This window comes from Calidris pugnax, unplaced genomic scaffold, assembly GCF_001431845.1.
Source record: "Calidris pugnax isolate Ruff unplaced genomic scaffold, ASM143184v1 scaffold133, whole genome shotgun sequence".
Classification (NCBI taxonomy): Eukaryota; Metazoa; Chordata; class Aves; order Charadriiformes; family Scolopacidae; genus Calidris; species Calidris pugnax.
The window spans coordinates 1,760,442-1,775,233 of record NW_015090977.1 but is presented as its reverse complement, the minus strand read 5'-3'; the positions used below and the strand labels follow the sequence as shown (position 1 = coordinate 1,775,233).

At 52.1% G+C, this 14,792-nt stretch overlaps 3 protein-coding genes and 1 long non-coding RNA gene across 5 annotated transcripts in view; 2 read left to right on the top strand and 2 right to left on the bottom strand.

Annotated features, from left to right (window-relative positions):
• BLMH (bleomycin hydrolase) overlaps window positions 1-147 on the bottom strand; it is an 18,577-nt gene extending 18,430 nt beyond the window's left edge. The window contains exon 1 of the mRNA XM_014953385.1: window positions 32-147. Within this exon, the coding sequence (XP_014808871.1) occupies window positions 32-44 (13 nt within the window). The 5' untranslated portion in view covers window positions 45-147. The remainder of the gene's footprint in view (window positions 1-31) is intronic.
• A 796-nt stretch (window positions 148-943) lies between these two features.
• On the top strand, window positions 944-6,796 carry LOC106894452. The gene is made up of 3 exons (XR_001413261.1): window positions 944-1,319; window positions 2,493-2,647; window positions 6,305-6,796. It is a non-coding gene; the product is annotated as an uncharacterized LOC106894452 (long non-coding RNA).
• Window positions 1,481-5,788, bottom strand: TMIGD1 (transmembrane and immunoglobulin domain containing 1). Of its 2 annotated transcripts, XM_014953099.1 has the most exons (7): window positions 5,650-5,788; window positions 5,285-5,385; window positions 3,987-4,265; window positions 3,217-3,495; window positions 2,256-2,359; window positions 1,956-1,984; window positions 1,481-1,576 (listed from the first exon to the last, which is right to left on the bottom strand). In XM_014953099.1, exons 2-7 carry the CDS (start codon window positions 5,361-5,363, stop codon window positions 1,573-1,575), a joined length of 774 nt encoding a protein of 257 aa, XP_014808585.1. In that variant the 5' UTR covers window positions 5,364-5,385; window positions 5,650-5,788; the 3' UTR covers window positions 1,481-1,572. The 2 variants fall into 2 exon arrangements, with proteins under 2 accessions (XP_014808585.1, XP_014808584.1); XM_014953098.1 differs by lacking the exon at window positions 1,481-1,576 and having other exon boundaries at window positions 1,952-1,984.
• Window positions 6,797-12,926: 6,130 nt separating the features above from the next.
• CPD (carboxypeptidase D) overlaps window positions 12,927-14,792 on the top strand; it is a 28,013-nt gene continuing 26,147 nt past the window's right edge. Inside the window, exon 1 of the mRNA XM_014953157.1 lies at window positions 12,927-13,662. Within this exon, the coding sequence (XP_014808643.1) occupies window positions 12,977-13,662 (686 nt within the window). The 5' untranslated portion in view covers window positions 12,927-12,976. The remainder of the gene's footprint in view (window positions 13,663-14,792) is intronic.

The following is a 14,792-nucleotide window of genomic DNA, read 5'->3' as shown; positions in this document are numbered from 1 at the left end:
GCCCCGGTACTGGCGGGGCCCCGCCCCTCACCGCGGGCGTTCATGGCACCGAGCGGCGCGAGCTCCGGGAACGGAAAGCGCCGCTTAACGGCGGAAGCGGCTCTTATAGCCCCGGCACCGGAAGCAGGAAGAGGGGCCCAGACGGGGCGGGAGAGGGTTGGGGGGGGCGGGAGGCGGACGGCGCCCCGCGAGGGACAAGATTGCTGCCGTTGCGGCGGGAGGCCTGGGCGGGGGCTCCGTCCCCTCACGCCCCGTTTCCAGAACGTTCGGCGGCGCCGCCCGGCGGTCTCCCCCAGCCCTAAAGAGCCGCAGCGCCCGCCATCCCGGCAGCCCGGTGCCTTCAGGGCCCCCACACCTCAGGCGCCATTGGGGCATCGCCATCCCGCCGTGTCACTACACCGGGGCGGCGGGCGGTGTGGAGGCCGGGCAGCCGGGAGCACGGGTTGGCACCGACGTTGCCCGGTGTCGGCCGTCCCCGGGCCCTGGGGAGCGTCAGTCGAGCCTTCCTGTTGGGAAGCCTTCCTGTTGCTGCGCCCAGGGGAGTCTCTGGGCATGGCGGACGCTAATTGATTTACAGCACTCGGTGTTTATTGACAGTATTAGTAATGTACCGTTCCGGGACACGGTGAGGCCTTAAGAGCCTTGAGGAAAGGACCTTGAGGAAAAAAAAATTGCTTGAGTGGCATATTCGTTGTGGGGAGGGATGGAGATCTGCCATCGCGGTGCTGGAGCATTCAGAGAATGGGTTGGGTTGGAAGGGAACTTAAAGCCCACCCAGTGCCACCCCCTGCCCTGGGCAGGGACACCTCCCACCAGAGCAGGTTGCTCAAAGCCCCCTCCAACCTGGTCTTGAACCCTTCCAGGGATGGGGCAGCCACAGCTTCTCTGGGCAACCTGGGCCAGCATCCCACCACTCTCATCGTAAAGAAGTTTTTCTTAATATCTAATCTAAATCTCCTCTTTTTTTCAGTTTAAAACCGTTCTTCCTCATTGTATCATTCATGTTGAAATTTCCACTGTGGATCACTGATGCATCTCTCAGCCAAGGGAGACAGGAGCACAGCAGCAGTACTAACCACCAGGCAGCTTTCTCCTGGGCCACCAGAAGCCGAGATGCCCATAGGGTTACCAGGAATGGTGGATGGCCAGTTGGGTGGCCACCACTCCTAACACCCTGTGGAATGGCACTGTAGGATGGGGCCAAGAGAGCTGCTGCCAGCTCAACACCTCACTTTATTTCTACATCAACATCATGACCCGTGGCAACCCACTCTGGATTCCTCTATGGAGCAACCGACAACCCACATGCCTGACTGCGTGTACGTACCTTTTAGCACTAAGGATAGAGGGCATGGTCTGGCAACAGCTCAGGTAGCCCCCGCCACGTGGCGGTGCTCTAAGAAGTAGGTTAGAACAAATGACGCAAGGAACCCCTTATATTTTGAAAAGACCATATAAACTTGACCCAAAACCACTTGTTTCAGTGCTTTATCTCATCATCTCACACGAGGGCTTGTGTTCCATCACTGGAAATGATGTTTTCTGGGTATGAAATGATGTTTTCTGTGGTCTTTACCTGCAGCAAAATGAAAAGAAATGAAAAATGACCTATTGTGGAAAAAAAAAAAAAGTGAGTTGAATTCACCTGGGCTGCATTCAGCTCCAGAAAGCTTGCAGCAGGCTGGGGATATGCTGTTATGTTTGTTCCCCACTGTCAGGACCCTGGGGTGGCCGGGGCAAGGGCAGGAGCCGTGTCTGGGGTGGGATCTATGTCTGTCCTGTGTGTTCTGTGCATCTCTGCCCAGTGGGACCTCCCCATTGGGAGAGGAAGTGCAGGGTAGCTCAGTGTTGGTGCTGGGGCATATACTGAGTGCTCTTTTGTTTCCCAGGTTCTGCCAAGGCTTAAATAAGGTGGTTCATTTGGAAGCTGCATAAATCAGTAGTCAAATACTTACAGTGCTGTTTCACTCGATTTTTTGAAGCACTGAAAATAAAGAAACAATCTTGTTATCATTTGTATTTCCTGGTCATAGGGATATTTTTACTAATATCTTGTAAGTGCATAATATCCTCCACCTTAAGATATCTAATATTTGATTTATCTGCTGGTAATCCTTAAGCAGAGGTAGTGCATAGAAGTTGTCTAACAGCGGAAAGCAGCACTACAAAGCAGCATAGAAAAGGCTAAAAATCCCAGGTCATTGCAGGAAAACAATATATATTTTTTTTGCCTAAGAAACTAGAGCTTTCCATACCTTAAAAATCTTATCTTTTCGAGCCACAATTCCAAAAAGCACCGTGACTGTAACCACCACAACAGCAGCAATAACAGCCTCCTTGGGAAAAACAGGGGCTTTATCTGTCAAAAGGGAGAGGAGGTTGAATATGTGACCGATCGGTACAGTCATATAAAGCAGAACATTTCACAGAACTGCAGAAAGACATATTTCTTTTCCCATTATTGTCACTGTTGCTCTCTCTGCTCTCCGCAGACTGACTGTGTGGATTAATCCTCTGGAAAGGAAGGGGCCAAGCCTGTATTTTAGCAGACTGAAGGAAGAATTGGAGCGTCAGTCCCTAAAAAAGAAGATCCCCAAGGCACTGCTATGTGTGGGAATAAGGGTGTCCAGCTGTATCACTGACACAGGTAACGATGCTTTCCTCCCTGAGACTGCACTCTCAGAAAAAAATGTGAGGAGCCCGCAGAGTGGGTGGGAAATGGGTGCCTGGTGGGTCACCTCACTTTGTGTCACCTGCCCGAGACCTGAGCATCCAGCCCCTTCAAGGCCTCCACCTCCCTATTGTCCACTTGTAGTCACTTGCTGTTGTAGTCATTTCTGGAGGACAGCTACTCTCTCTTGCCTTAAGCAGTTCTTTTGGTCGGAGTAAGGAGCTTCAAGTAAGACCTAAGGTGCTTTAAACCACACGTGGATGTGCCCTGTCAGCGTGGGACGTGAGACCGTGGGATGAGCCCGCCTCGGGTCACACTCGCCAAATGCCTTTGAATAACAGGTAGAGCAGGAAAGGCCCTTCCTGGTGCTGTGGTCCCAGGCACGGGTGCAAGGAGAGCTCCTTGCTGTTGCTGTGCCCTCTGAAATTAAAGCGGGGAATTTACCACATTCCACTTGCGCTTCTTAATACAAATGGATTGCTATAATTATAACAGAGAATGGGGAGTTATTTGTAAGGCTTATTGTTTGGCAGCAGCCTTGTTACCTTCAACGATCAGGTGGAAATCCTTTCTCCCCTCTCCCAGAGCAGATTTCACCACGCAGGTGTAGGTCCCGTTGTCAGACTTCTGTACTTTTGTGATAGAGAGCTGAGTGACCTCGCTGGTCTGGTACAGCTGGTAACGGCCTTGCTCTAGGGTCAGGGAGACATTGTTCTTTGACCAAGCTGTTTGGCCTTGAGGGTTGGATTTGGCATTGCAGGACATAGTGACATCTTTCTCTTCTTCAATGTGGAGGGACTCTTCTCCAGTCAGCTGGGGAGGAACTGTTCACAGTAATGCAGTTCAACAGCTCGTTAATAACGCTGCTCACTGCTCGCCATTTAACACAAAGTAAGTTCCCTTTTACACATCCCTCGTGCACCACGTTCAGTGGTGTAACACATCACTGCTGTGCAGCCTTTAACCATCCCTGGAAACCAACAGGGCCATGTGTGGCAGAGACAGTCACTCCCGTGACTCCTCTGCCCTGGCTTGGATCCTAGGTGGAGGCAGGGACGTATCCACAACATCTTACTCACGGGCCCACCCACTCCCCATAAAAGAGGCATTAGATCAGGCCATAAGCACCCCCGTGGAGAGGGAGTGGCTTATCATGCGAGTTATCTCCTCCTAAATGCATTTTTTCTTGGTGAAGGCAGTGTACGAGGGTGCAAAACACCCCACCCTCAGCTCGTGCCCGGACACCCAGGTGCTCAGCCCGTGATTTCCTCCCACCCCAGCCATTCCACATGGACACCCAAACACCACAACTCACACTGGACATCCAGGGTCACGGACACCCGGATGGACTTGTCCCGTGCCAGCCTGCACGTGAAGGCGACTCCGTTGTCGGACTCAGTGACTGGGGACACGCAGATGTGACTGATGTTCACTCTGTTCCCATCTTTCAGATCCACTTGCCCATCTCCTCGGTACCAGAGCAGCTCCTCATCCTGGCTGCTGTTCTGCACCAGGCAGGAGAGGGAGACGGAAGGGCCGGTCATTGTAGTCAGGGAGAAGTCAGCAGCGTGGTTATTTATAGACAGTTCCAAACCTGCACGAGAAGAAGGATGAGGGCACTAAGCATCCCAAGCTGTACCCTTCCCACAAAAGCTGCCCAGATAGCTTCTCCAGGCCCTCCACCTTGGAGGAGGGACTGAGAGCGTCAGGCTTCCGTCTAGCAGCTGGTTTTAGGTGGGACTTTAGTTTTTTAGACAAGAAGTTTTCTTCATCACAAATCTCCCTCCACAGTTATTTAAAATCAAAGTCTGGCTTTTGCAAATGACTGCAAGAACACCAGAGCCCTGACCCGGAATAACAAAATGGCTGAAAACCAGCAGTGACCGTGGAAAACACAGAGCAAAAAGATCATCCCCATCCCACTAATCTTGCTCACCCTCCTGCTGCAAATCACCCTTGCAGAATATCTGTGCCCTCCGGTGTTGTGCTCGTGGTTTCATACGCTGGTTTTTGGTTGGAGCTGAATGCACTTAAGAGTATAAAGTAGTTAATCAGCCCCTCAGCTGTACCCCCTCAGCCTGAGCCCAGCTGTTGAAGAGTTGCGGTTTGTCTAATGTACAAACCTCAGGGCATATTAAACAAAGAACCAGTGTGGGAAATAAATATTTGGTAATGGGCTGAAACTCGCTACTGTAGCCTGTGTCATAGATTAATGAAGTAAAAATATAGCTCAGAATATCAAGGCAGTATAGTCCTGTGAATAGAAAAAAATCTGAAGCTCCCTGTCTCTTCCCTGCTGCTTCCAGGTGGCCAGAGCTACCATAATTTTCACTTCTTGGAGCAGGTTTGAAAACGGTGGCCTCTGTTGTTCCTCTGTGGGAAAACATCTTCATCCTAATAATGTTGGAAAACGCTGAAGCTTCCCCATTCCCTTCCCTCCTCCTCTCCCGTTTTCAGACAGTCCCTTGGGATGACCTCCAGAACATCTGGAAGCTGGGATTCTGGTGGGATGCTGGTGTGGCACATCACCCCGGGCACTGCCAAACCCCGGACAGTTTCACATGTGGGCATGATGGACAAAGCCACCACAGATTGTTTTTTTCTGTCACTTACCTGTGGCCACACACGCCAAAAGGCAAACAGCAAGGACAGGCACTTGGCAGGGCACGGCGAGGCTGCGTCTCGGTGCCATCTCGGAGGAGCCCAGCTGGGGTCTGTTGGAGAGAGGGTCACAGCGTTGCTGCCTCGGCTCGGGGCTCACAGGGGGTTAATTACTTGCTGCCATCAGCCACCCTGGGGAGAGCCCTTACAGACACGGACAGGGGCGCCAGGGAATAAACTAAGTGGGTTTGTGGCAGGATCTTTTCCAGTTCAGAGCAGAATCGAGGGGTTTTACGTCTCTAATCTCTGCTGCAGGAGCTTGTTGTCTCCCATCTGTCAGGGGAACCCGTCTCTGGGTCATATAACACCCTACTTACCTTGGGAAGAGTCTCCGGAGAGGCCGTTTCTGCTAAGAAATGTACAGCTCTTTCCCTTCCTTATTTATAAGGTCTGAATTTTAATATTTTATGGTGGCTCGGTAAGAAGCGAGTCCATAAAATGGGTTCAAGGCCTCGTTCAATTCCTGGATTTCTGAGCTCCCAGAATACTGAAGAAAAGTATTTGCTGGGCTTTCTGTTTTATGAGACTTGCTGAGGCAATGAGTAACTAATGAGAAAGTTCCTGCACCAGCCATAAAGACCTTCAGCCAAAAATAATACCTTTTCCCTCTCAGCCTTCTGGGTGTTCCACAACACTGTTTCAAGCCGTAGGAAGTTTATCCTAAATTATCCTAGACCAGGAATAGACCCCGATTTGCCCCTTCCTGCCCAAAGCTCTGTCGCCGTGTCCTCCTTTGACTGAAAAATGAGAAAATTGACCGATTCAGACTTTGAACTGCACGTTGGCAGAGGAGAGAGCGGAGACACTGCTCACTGGCGTGTGTCCCCAGGTTTCTCAGCCCCGGGGCACCCCCTGATGTAGAGTGAGAGTCCCCCAACTGCTGGGACATCTGGGTGCGTGGGCTGCTTGTCTGCTAAAGCCCTTGGCTACGGGGAAAACAGTGTCTGAAATTGCCTGTTTATACCTCAACAGGGAGATGGTGATGTGGTTGCAAAGGATGGGATCCTCACAACCTCCGGAACTTGTTCTCGCCACCGTCAGTGTCCCTGCAGACAAAGGTCAGGAACTGGCTCCACAGAGCCATAAAGTGCATTTCACAAGCAGGAGGAGCCTGGGACATGTATGTCCTCAGCATTTCTGTCACCCACGGACGTGGTGGCCTCCCTCAGCAGCACGGAGGTGGGCAGCCAGGGCTCCTGCTCCGTGGCTGGCTGTGCACAGAGAGCACCAGAGCACACAGCATTATTTATTTGTGGGGCTATTGCAAACATGGGTCACCTTTGAGTGTTTCTTAATATAACTTTTTTCTGTGTTCATTGGTTTACCCTTAAAACTAACTGGGAATCATTTTCAGTTAAAAAAGTATATGTGTACCTAAGTCCCTTAAGGAGACAGCACTCAGCCTGCCTTCTAAAAAATGCTGGTTTAGAAATTACTGTCCAGCCTTAAACTCACTTTTAACCTTCCAACTCAGTTTAAGAAATTTTTATAAATAAATTGAACTTCTTCCACCATTTTTAGGAAGTTTTATGTCCTGTCCTTGTAACATTCGACTAAATCTTGGCTACGGTCCGGCACAAATTTCAATCAAAAGAGTAAAGTGATCTTTGTGGTTTGGTGTTAAGCTGGGTTGAAACGGAGGAGGGAGGGGGAAGGAACGGGCTGGGAAATGGCTCACAGGCTCCTGCAAGACGTGAGCCAAAGGCAGGAGAGCACAGGGAGGTCTGGGCTCCCTCTGGTCACTGCAGTGATACTCCAGGAGAAGGAGGAGGTGTTTAGAGTAAGGGAGGATGTAAAGAATGAAAGCATGGAGTTTTGGGGGTATTTTTTTTAGTCTAGAAATGACAGTAAGAGAAAAACCTGTCAAATAACGGCTGTTCTGTGGCGGGTTTGTCGTGGTGTGAGGCACAGCAGCACGTGGGACCTGGGAAGAATTCTGTCCCAGGTTTGTGGCAGGTCTGTGTGACAGCAGCGAGGTGAGCTCAGGTTCATCAGGTTTACGTTTTTTAAATGAAGGCAGTGGCAGCATCCTGTTTTGTAATGGGCTTTGAGATCTGCTGAAGGAAGAGAGACGAGAAAAGCAAGGTGTTACTTGGCCACGGGCACCGAAAGGCAGCATTTTCAAACTGATAAGAATGACTTTCGCAATGACTTTTTAACACTTTTCTTTTTATACAGGGCGTAATTATCTTGTGGGTGTCTAATTACTGAGGTCTAGGGTTTTGTGGGTTGCGTTATCCACCTTTCCATTACGTTTAGGACGGACGTAAACCTCGTGTTCCAGAATGTAAAGCAGCCAGGAATGACTCAGACTGGGAGGAACCTCTTCAGTGGGGCAGATACTGCATAACTCTCCACGGCAAAGGATCTAGCCCTCTCCTTGGAGGAGTTTGGATCTGGCACTGGCAAGGCTGGATAGACAAACCATGGGCTGGAGCCAGAGCAATCCACTGCACCGGTTCCTGCTTGTCATCCTGGTGGCAACAGTGGACAGACAGACCCAGAATAAGACCCTCTCTGTTTAACGTGAGACTGAACAGCCCCCAAAGGAATTAATTAATAAACGCCAGTCTATTCCTGGGTGTAATCCAAGACTTAGAAACCCGAGAAGAGAAGATTTAGAACATGATAGAGATTGGGCAGAAGTTTCTTTTCCACTGGGTCTCCGACTCCAAACTTCACAGCAGTTTGGGTGCCACGTGGTGATCCTCAGTGCCTACAGGGACAGGGGGCACAGGGTGTAATCCCCTGCGTGTTGACTGTCAGATGAGAATTCAATTTATATTCAGCAGCCTTGTGAGGGCTGAAGGTTCTCTGGGAGTCCAGGGCACAGCAGGATCTGCACAGACGTGTGGAACCCGGGGATGGTATCTATGGGTTGGTTTGTGGGGCAAAACAATGCCTGTAACGTGGCTGTAATCCTGCTCCAGAAAACATGTTTCTGCAACAGCGCCCGAGGCTCTGCTCAGAGCCTGCTCCAACCTTCCTACTCCTTGTGGTTCCCTGCTCCTAATCCCTTTTTAATATGCGGTGCTGTGTATTTTGCAACACTCCCATTGTTGGAGAATGACTGTAACACCCAAACCCACTGCCTCCACGAGCCAGATATCAGGGCTGGAAAGCGAGGCTGCCAGGGAATGTGACTTGAGTTTCCTCAGTGCTCCTGTTCCCTCCCACAAAATCTATTTTTTCCCCAAGTGTTAAGGTTATGGAGATGTGATGTGCCCTGATTTCTGAGCCTCCTGGCCCATAGCCAAATATCTTCCACTGATAAGATGGACAGATCTCAAGTATTTTTTTCATCATTTCGTTAATAATTCTATTTTCTGATGGTCCTTCTATAAAAGGTCCCACACCCATTGAATTCCAGAGGAATGAGAGATGATTTTTATCCTTTGGAAGGAATAAGAATAGCAAAAAGAGCACTAAATCAGTGAATATTTTGATGATTTTAAAATAAATTGCTTTCATTCAAATGAAAAGTAGGAATTACTGAAGAAACAGACCCTAAGATAAATAAAGCACAAGGGAAGTCCTCAGGAAGGTGAGGCTCCAGCACAAGTGTTGGACGTGGATGCCATCTACTGGATAACCACCCACGGGAGCTGCCAGCCCTGCAGGGGAGTGTCTGGGGGAGGAATTCACCTTCTGGGAGCCCTGGAAGCAGGATGAGATCCCTGTGATCACCAGGGCAGAAGCTCAGAGACAGTCAAGCCTGGGGAAAGCTACAGCAATGGACATGGGCTCATGGAGAGGTCTGCCAAAACCTTTGGGCTCAGAGGAGGATGCATTTCTGAGATGGTTCTTTTTCATCTGCGTTGTGGGAAGTCCCCCGTTGAGTCTGTGCTCCTGGTGATGCAACAGGGAACCACATCTCGGGCTTTTACTGATATTGCTGTCCTCATATTTCTCTTTCAGAAGTGTGAGAAAATTAGGCTTAGAGAACCTCATCTCTCTAAAATCTCTCTAGAGTCATCACTTTAAACAATCACTCCTGGGTCTTTTAAAGTCTCCCTCTTAGAAGCAAGTGCAAGAAACGGAACCACGTTCCAGGAGGGCAAGTCTAACCTTTAATTAAGACCATTGAGGCACTTGCTAATGTTTCCTGTGCGGTGAAGAGAGCAGCCAGGGACTGTAGAAACTCTTAGGTCTGTGCATGAAAGCCCCACCAAATTGCAGCCGTGCGGTACCACGCGCTGGTTACCAGCAGTCAGCACAGGTCCCCCTCTTTCCGAGCTGCTCTAAGAAATATAGTCCCAAATAAAAGGAAACGTGAAAAGAACTTGGCATTAAATTAGCAATATGGGTCCCCTGCAGGAGATAAAAGTGACTTATCTGTATGAAATTCCACTTAAATGTTGTCCCTTGTAGTTTCCCATCTAGGGAGTCCTGGTTAGCAGCTTTCAGCTTTCACACCTAGCAGCGCCCAGGGGAATTAGTGCTGTTAATCTTTGCATCATCCACTCGTTTTCTACCTGATGGAACCAATTTTCAAGGTGGTCTCCTGCCTCAGGCACGGGGTCGGACTGTATCGTAGCAGAGATTATCTGCCAGGTTCCCATGACTCAGTTCTTTTTCTGGGCAGAAAACCTGCCTTTGTCACTGGTGGGCTGGACTTCAAGGGGGGTTTGTTTCCTCTGGGAAGCAGAAATGACTGAGGATGGTGCTAAGTTGGGTGCCTGTTTCTTGCCTGATTTAGATGCTCTCTGATGGCCAGTACAGGACATTCCCCAGCAGTATTCCCAGATCTGCTTCTCTTTCAAGTCTGTATTCTGAGCAGGCTGCTCTCCAGCCTGGACCTTGGATATTTTTGTCTACCTAGGAACTTTCATCACCAGTGGGATTTCTTGGCAGTGCTCTGCTGGAAAATCGAGTGCTGATTTGATCTTGTGAAGTGCTGCCAAACGGTATTAGCAGTTTTAACTTCCCTGCTGTGGCGTCATCTCTCGCTCCTTGTGCGAGGAATCTGCAGAGATGGAGCTGCTCCATCTTCCCAGTTCACGGGGAAACATTTGCTGCCCAATCCTCAGGAGGAAACCTCACTCCTCCTCTGTGGCTACAACCACTGCAGAGAGGTTCGTAAGGCAGAAGCCACAGCCCCTGAAGAACCACCTTCTCGAGTGCTGGACTGAAGCAGGAGCACAGGGCAGAGCTGAGGAGGTGGCTTTTTGCAGGTTGGTCTCTAATCTTCCCTCTCGTTGACCCAGGGATTGGGAAGACAGAGCTCTCTTAGGTTGTCCCAAGGAAATGAGAAGGTTTTGTTGTTACTGGCTGCTGAGAAAAGGAGTGGATGAGTCATCGGTCTTCTGCCACATGCTGCTTTTACAATTGGTTTGTTGAAATTCCAGACAACTGGGCTTTTATCAGCTAAAAAGGGAAATGAGCTCAGTTACTCTGTGTAAATCCAGAGCAATTTATCTGTAGACTGAGGGCTTAAACCTATATTACGGTGATCACTTCCGAGACAGCCAAATTCCCTCTTGAAATTCCTTCTCCCTTTCGGTTTAAGAACGTCCTGATGACCAAGGTCTTTTGTCTTTTCCACTTTAATTAGATCTGGGGCATCTTTTTGATGGATAATCCCTGTTCCCTGCTTGTCCCTCTCCTAATGACTGCGCAGCGCAGATGAGCCCCAAGAAAAAGAAGCCAATTTACGCTCCTCTTCCTTGGGGCCCTTTAGATGTTGTACCACGCTTGGCTTAAACAAAGCTTTGCATCATCTGATCTCTCACACAGAGGCTCCTGGAATGCAGAGAGAAGAAAGAGTCATACCACTGATGGTTCCCCTGAAAATGAGTTTTATGTGCTCGACTCGGAGCACGTGTCTCCAACAGGAAATGCCGGAGCTGGGAAGCAGATGTCTACATGAGATACTACTGAAAAGTTAAACAGGAATCCACACGACCTGCTGTCAGAGATGGCCACTCTCAACGTTTTATGGACTGCAATGCATTTTGCAGAGTAAGCTGTTTGGCTTGTTGTTCCTTCTCATCTCACCCGCCTCAGAGAAGGAATTAGCAAAGATCTGAATGGAGGAAACCCTGAAGTACTATTTATATATCTTCTCAGACACCCAGTTCTGCAGCAGCTCACCATGCAGCAGCGGGCAGTACAAAATGTCTAAGGGTGTTAAAATGTCTTTAATCACCTGGAGGTCTGGTCTGAGCTGGTAGTGCAGTTGGGACAGGCCACGTGGGCTTCCCTCCAGGAAGACAGGCACCAGCAGTGGCACTGTGTCCCCCATGGACTGCAACTTGTCACCATGCCAAGGCAAGAGGCCACCCCGCTTCTTCCACATCCAGCCACGTTTGTGTTTAGGCTTTATTATATTATATTGTTATTCTTCTCTTCTCTCTTCTCTTCTCTTCGCTTCTCTTCTCTTCTCTTCGCTTCTCTTCTCTTCTCTTCGCTTCTCTTCTCTTCTCTTCGCTTCTCTTCTCTTCTCTTCGCTTCTCTTCTCTTCTCTTCGCTTCTCTTCTCTTCTCTTCGCTTCTCTTCTCTTCTCTTCGCTTCTCTTCTCTTCTCTTCGCTTCTCTTCTCTTCTCTTCGCTTCTCTTCTCTTCTCTTCGCTTCTCTTCTCTTCTCTTCTCTTCTTCTTGGCTTTCTCAGCATGAGAAGTGCATGGACCTCTTGGAGCAAGTCCAGAGGAGGCCAGGAAGATGATGAGAGGGCTGGAGCACCTCTCCTATGAAGACAGGCTGAGAGAGCTGAGGTTGTTCAGCCTGGAGAAGAGAAGGCTCTGGGGAGGCCTTATAGCCCCTTCCAGTATCTGAAGGGTGTTACAGGAAAGCTGGAGAGGGACTTTTTATGTAGGGGTAGGATGAGGGGTAATGGATTCAAATTGGACAAATAGATTTAGATTAGATATTAGGAAGAAATTCTTTAATCTGAGGGTGGTGAGACACTGGCCCTGGTTGCCCAGGGAAGCTGTAGATGCCCCATCCCTGGAGATGTTGAAGGCCAGGTTGGATGGGGCTTTGAGCAACCTGGTCTGGTGGGAGGTGTCCCTGCCCAGGGCAGGGGGACTGGAACTCCATGACCCTTAACGTCTCTCCCAACTTAATCCATTCTGTGAGTCTATGATTTATCATTTGGAGGGGATTCTGCTGCAACAGCGTGTTGTGACACCCCTCCGAGGTATGAGGAGCATCGCCGTGCGCTGGTCTTACCCCCCTGTATGCAATAACTCGGTTTGGGGTTATTCCTCGTTATTTATTGCACCGGTGAGAGCCGTGGACGGGCTCGGCGGGCCCTGCGGGGCCGTCGGAAGGGCAGGCACCGGGCGGGGGAAGCCGAAGGCCGCTTTCTCCCGAGGGAGGAATTAAAATCGCCTCTTCGGGAAGGGGAGCGCAGCCGGTTGTCGCCGCCTCCTCCCTCCCCGCCGCCCCGGGGGCAGCGCGGGCGGCAGCCGGCAGGGGGCGCCGCAGTGCTCCCAGCGTCCCCACCCCTTCCTCGTGACGCGGCGCTCCCTGCCTTCTCTCATTGGTCCTTCGCCGCCTCGCCCCAGAGGCTCCCCTCTCCTGCCCGTCGCTCATTGGCGAGCGGCGAAAGAAGCGCCCTCCCCTGGGCGGGGCCAGCGGCCGCCGCCTCCTCCCGCTGCCCGGCGGTTCGGCGGAGCGGCCAGGCCGGGCGTGCGGCGGGGCCATGGCGAGCGCGGCGCGGGGGCCCGGCCGGCGGCGGCTCCTCTTCCTCCCGCTCCTTTGCGCGTTGCTGCTGCCGCTGGGCCCGGCCCGCGCTGCCCACATCAAGAAAGCGGAGGCGGCGGCGGCTCCCGGCGAGGCGCTGCGGTACCTGCACTCGGCCGAGCTGGGCGAGGCGCTGCGGGCTCTGGCGGCCGCGGCCCCCCCGGGCCTGGCGCGGCTCTTCAGCATCGGCCGGTCGGTGGAGGGGCGGCCGCTGTGGGTGCTGCGCCTGACGGCGGGGCTGGGACCGGAGCCGGAGCGGGAGGGCGAAGGGCCCGACAGCGGCGGGGAGGCCCTTCCCGGGCGGCCGCAGGTGAAGCTGGTGGGGAACATGCACGGGGACGAGCCGCTGGCCCGGCCGCTGCTGCTCCGCCTGGCCCAGGAGCTGGTGCGGGGCTGGGCCGGCGGCGAGGAGCGCATCGGCCGCCTGCTCAACACCACCGACATCTACCTGCTGCCCAGCCTCAACCCCGACGGCTTCGAACGCGCCCGGGAGGGCGATTGCGGCGGCGGGGCGGCGGGCGGCCGGGAGAACAGCCACGGCCGCGACCTCAACCGCAGCTTCCCCGACCAGTTCGGGGTCGCCGAGCCCGACCTGGAGCCCGTCCCCGAGGTGCAAGCCCTCATCGCATGGATGCGCCGCAACAAGTGAGTGCGGCCGGTACCCGGCTCCGGGGGAGAGGGGGGACCCTCGGCTCCACTCTCGGGGGGCTTCTCACTTTCAGCCCTTCCCAGCAGGGCCTGGGGGGAAAACGCCATTTCCCACCAAAGAATGGTTTGGGTTGGAAGGGACCTTAAAGCCCACCCAGTGCCCCATGGGCAGGGACACCTCCCACCAGAGCAGGTTGCTCAAAGCACCATCCAACCTGGCCTTGAACCCCTCCAGGGATGGGGCAGCCACAGCTTCTCTGAGCAACCTGGGCCAGTGTCTCACCACCCTCACCATAAAGAATTTTTTTCAAATATCTAATCTAAATCTCCCCTCTTTCAGTTTAAAACCATTACCCCTCCTCCTGTTGCTCCACTCCCCGATAAGGAGCCCCTTCCCAGCTTTCCAGTTTCTCCCCAACCTGCTGGGTTGGCCTGTTTTCACAGCTGGGGGCAATCCTGCACCCAGTGACTGGGTTAACCCTTGTGCTGGCCAGTGGTTTGGTGGCCACAGTTTGTTGGGCACCTGCTGAGGAGCCACACTAGCCCCGCTGGGTACAGCCCATGCCCTGCAGTCACCCGGGCAGTCCATGGTCATCTGCGTGTCTCCCCTCTCCAGGAACCCACAGCTGGAAGCTTCTCGTCTGCTTCGTCTTAGTTCTTACTTTTGGGACTGATAGTGCTTTCACCACGCGCTATGGGATGCTTAAAATATTTAGGGTTAAGTGTTGAACTTCAGTGTACAGACACAGTAATAGAAGAGTTGTGTTGAGTGGGGTTTCCCCCATCTTTGTGTTTCATGGAAAATTCCCTGGATTTAGCAATAACTCTGTGTGCAGCAGCGTTTCCAAAGGCAGCCCTTGCTCCTGCAGCCCCCTTCCCCATCTGTCCTCCCGTGGAAGCATGAAGGACTGGGCCTTCAGCGCCCATGGTGACCTGTTGGGCTCTCACCTTCTAAGGGGGTGAGTGGTGGGATGCTGCTGTGCCCGGATTTGGGGAGACGGTGCCTGGGAAGCCCAGCTCTGGTCTGGGGCCCTGGGCAGCTCCGGGGAGCGCAGTGGCCAGGCTGGATGTTGTCTCTTCATTTGCTTTGTGTTCTTTAGAGAGCTGAGGAAAGTCCAAAACCACTA

Bases quoted from the DNA above. Each gene is read 5' to 3' on its own strand.
- TMIGD1 (XM_014953099.1), bottom strand. From the start codon at position 5,363: ATGGCACCGAGACGCAGCCTCGCCGTGCCCTGCCAAGTGCCTGTCCTT. The intron at 4,266-5,284 runs GTAAGTGACAGA...CTTCTCGTGCAG, and splicing joins TTTGGCGTGTGTGGCCACAG to GTTTGGAACTGTCTATAAAT. The intron at 1,985-2,255 runs GTATGGAAAGCT...CTTTATTTTCAG, and splicing joins GAAAAGATAAGATTTTTAAG to TGCTTCAAAAAATCGAGTGA.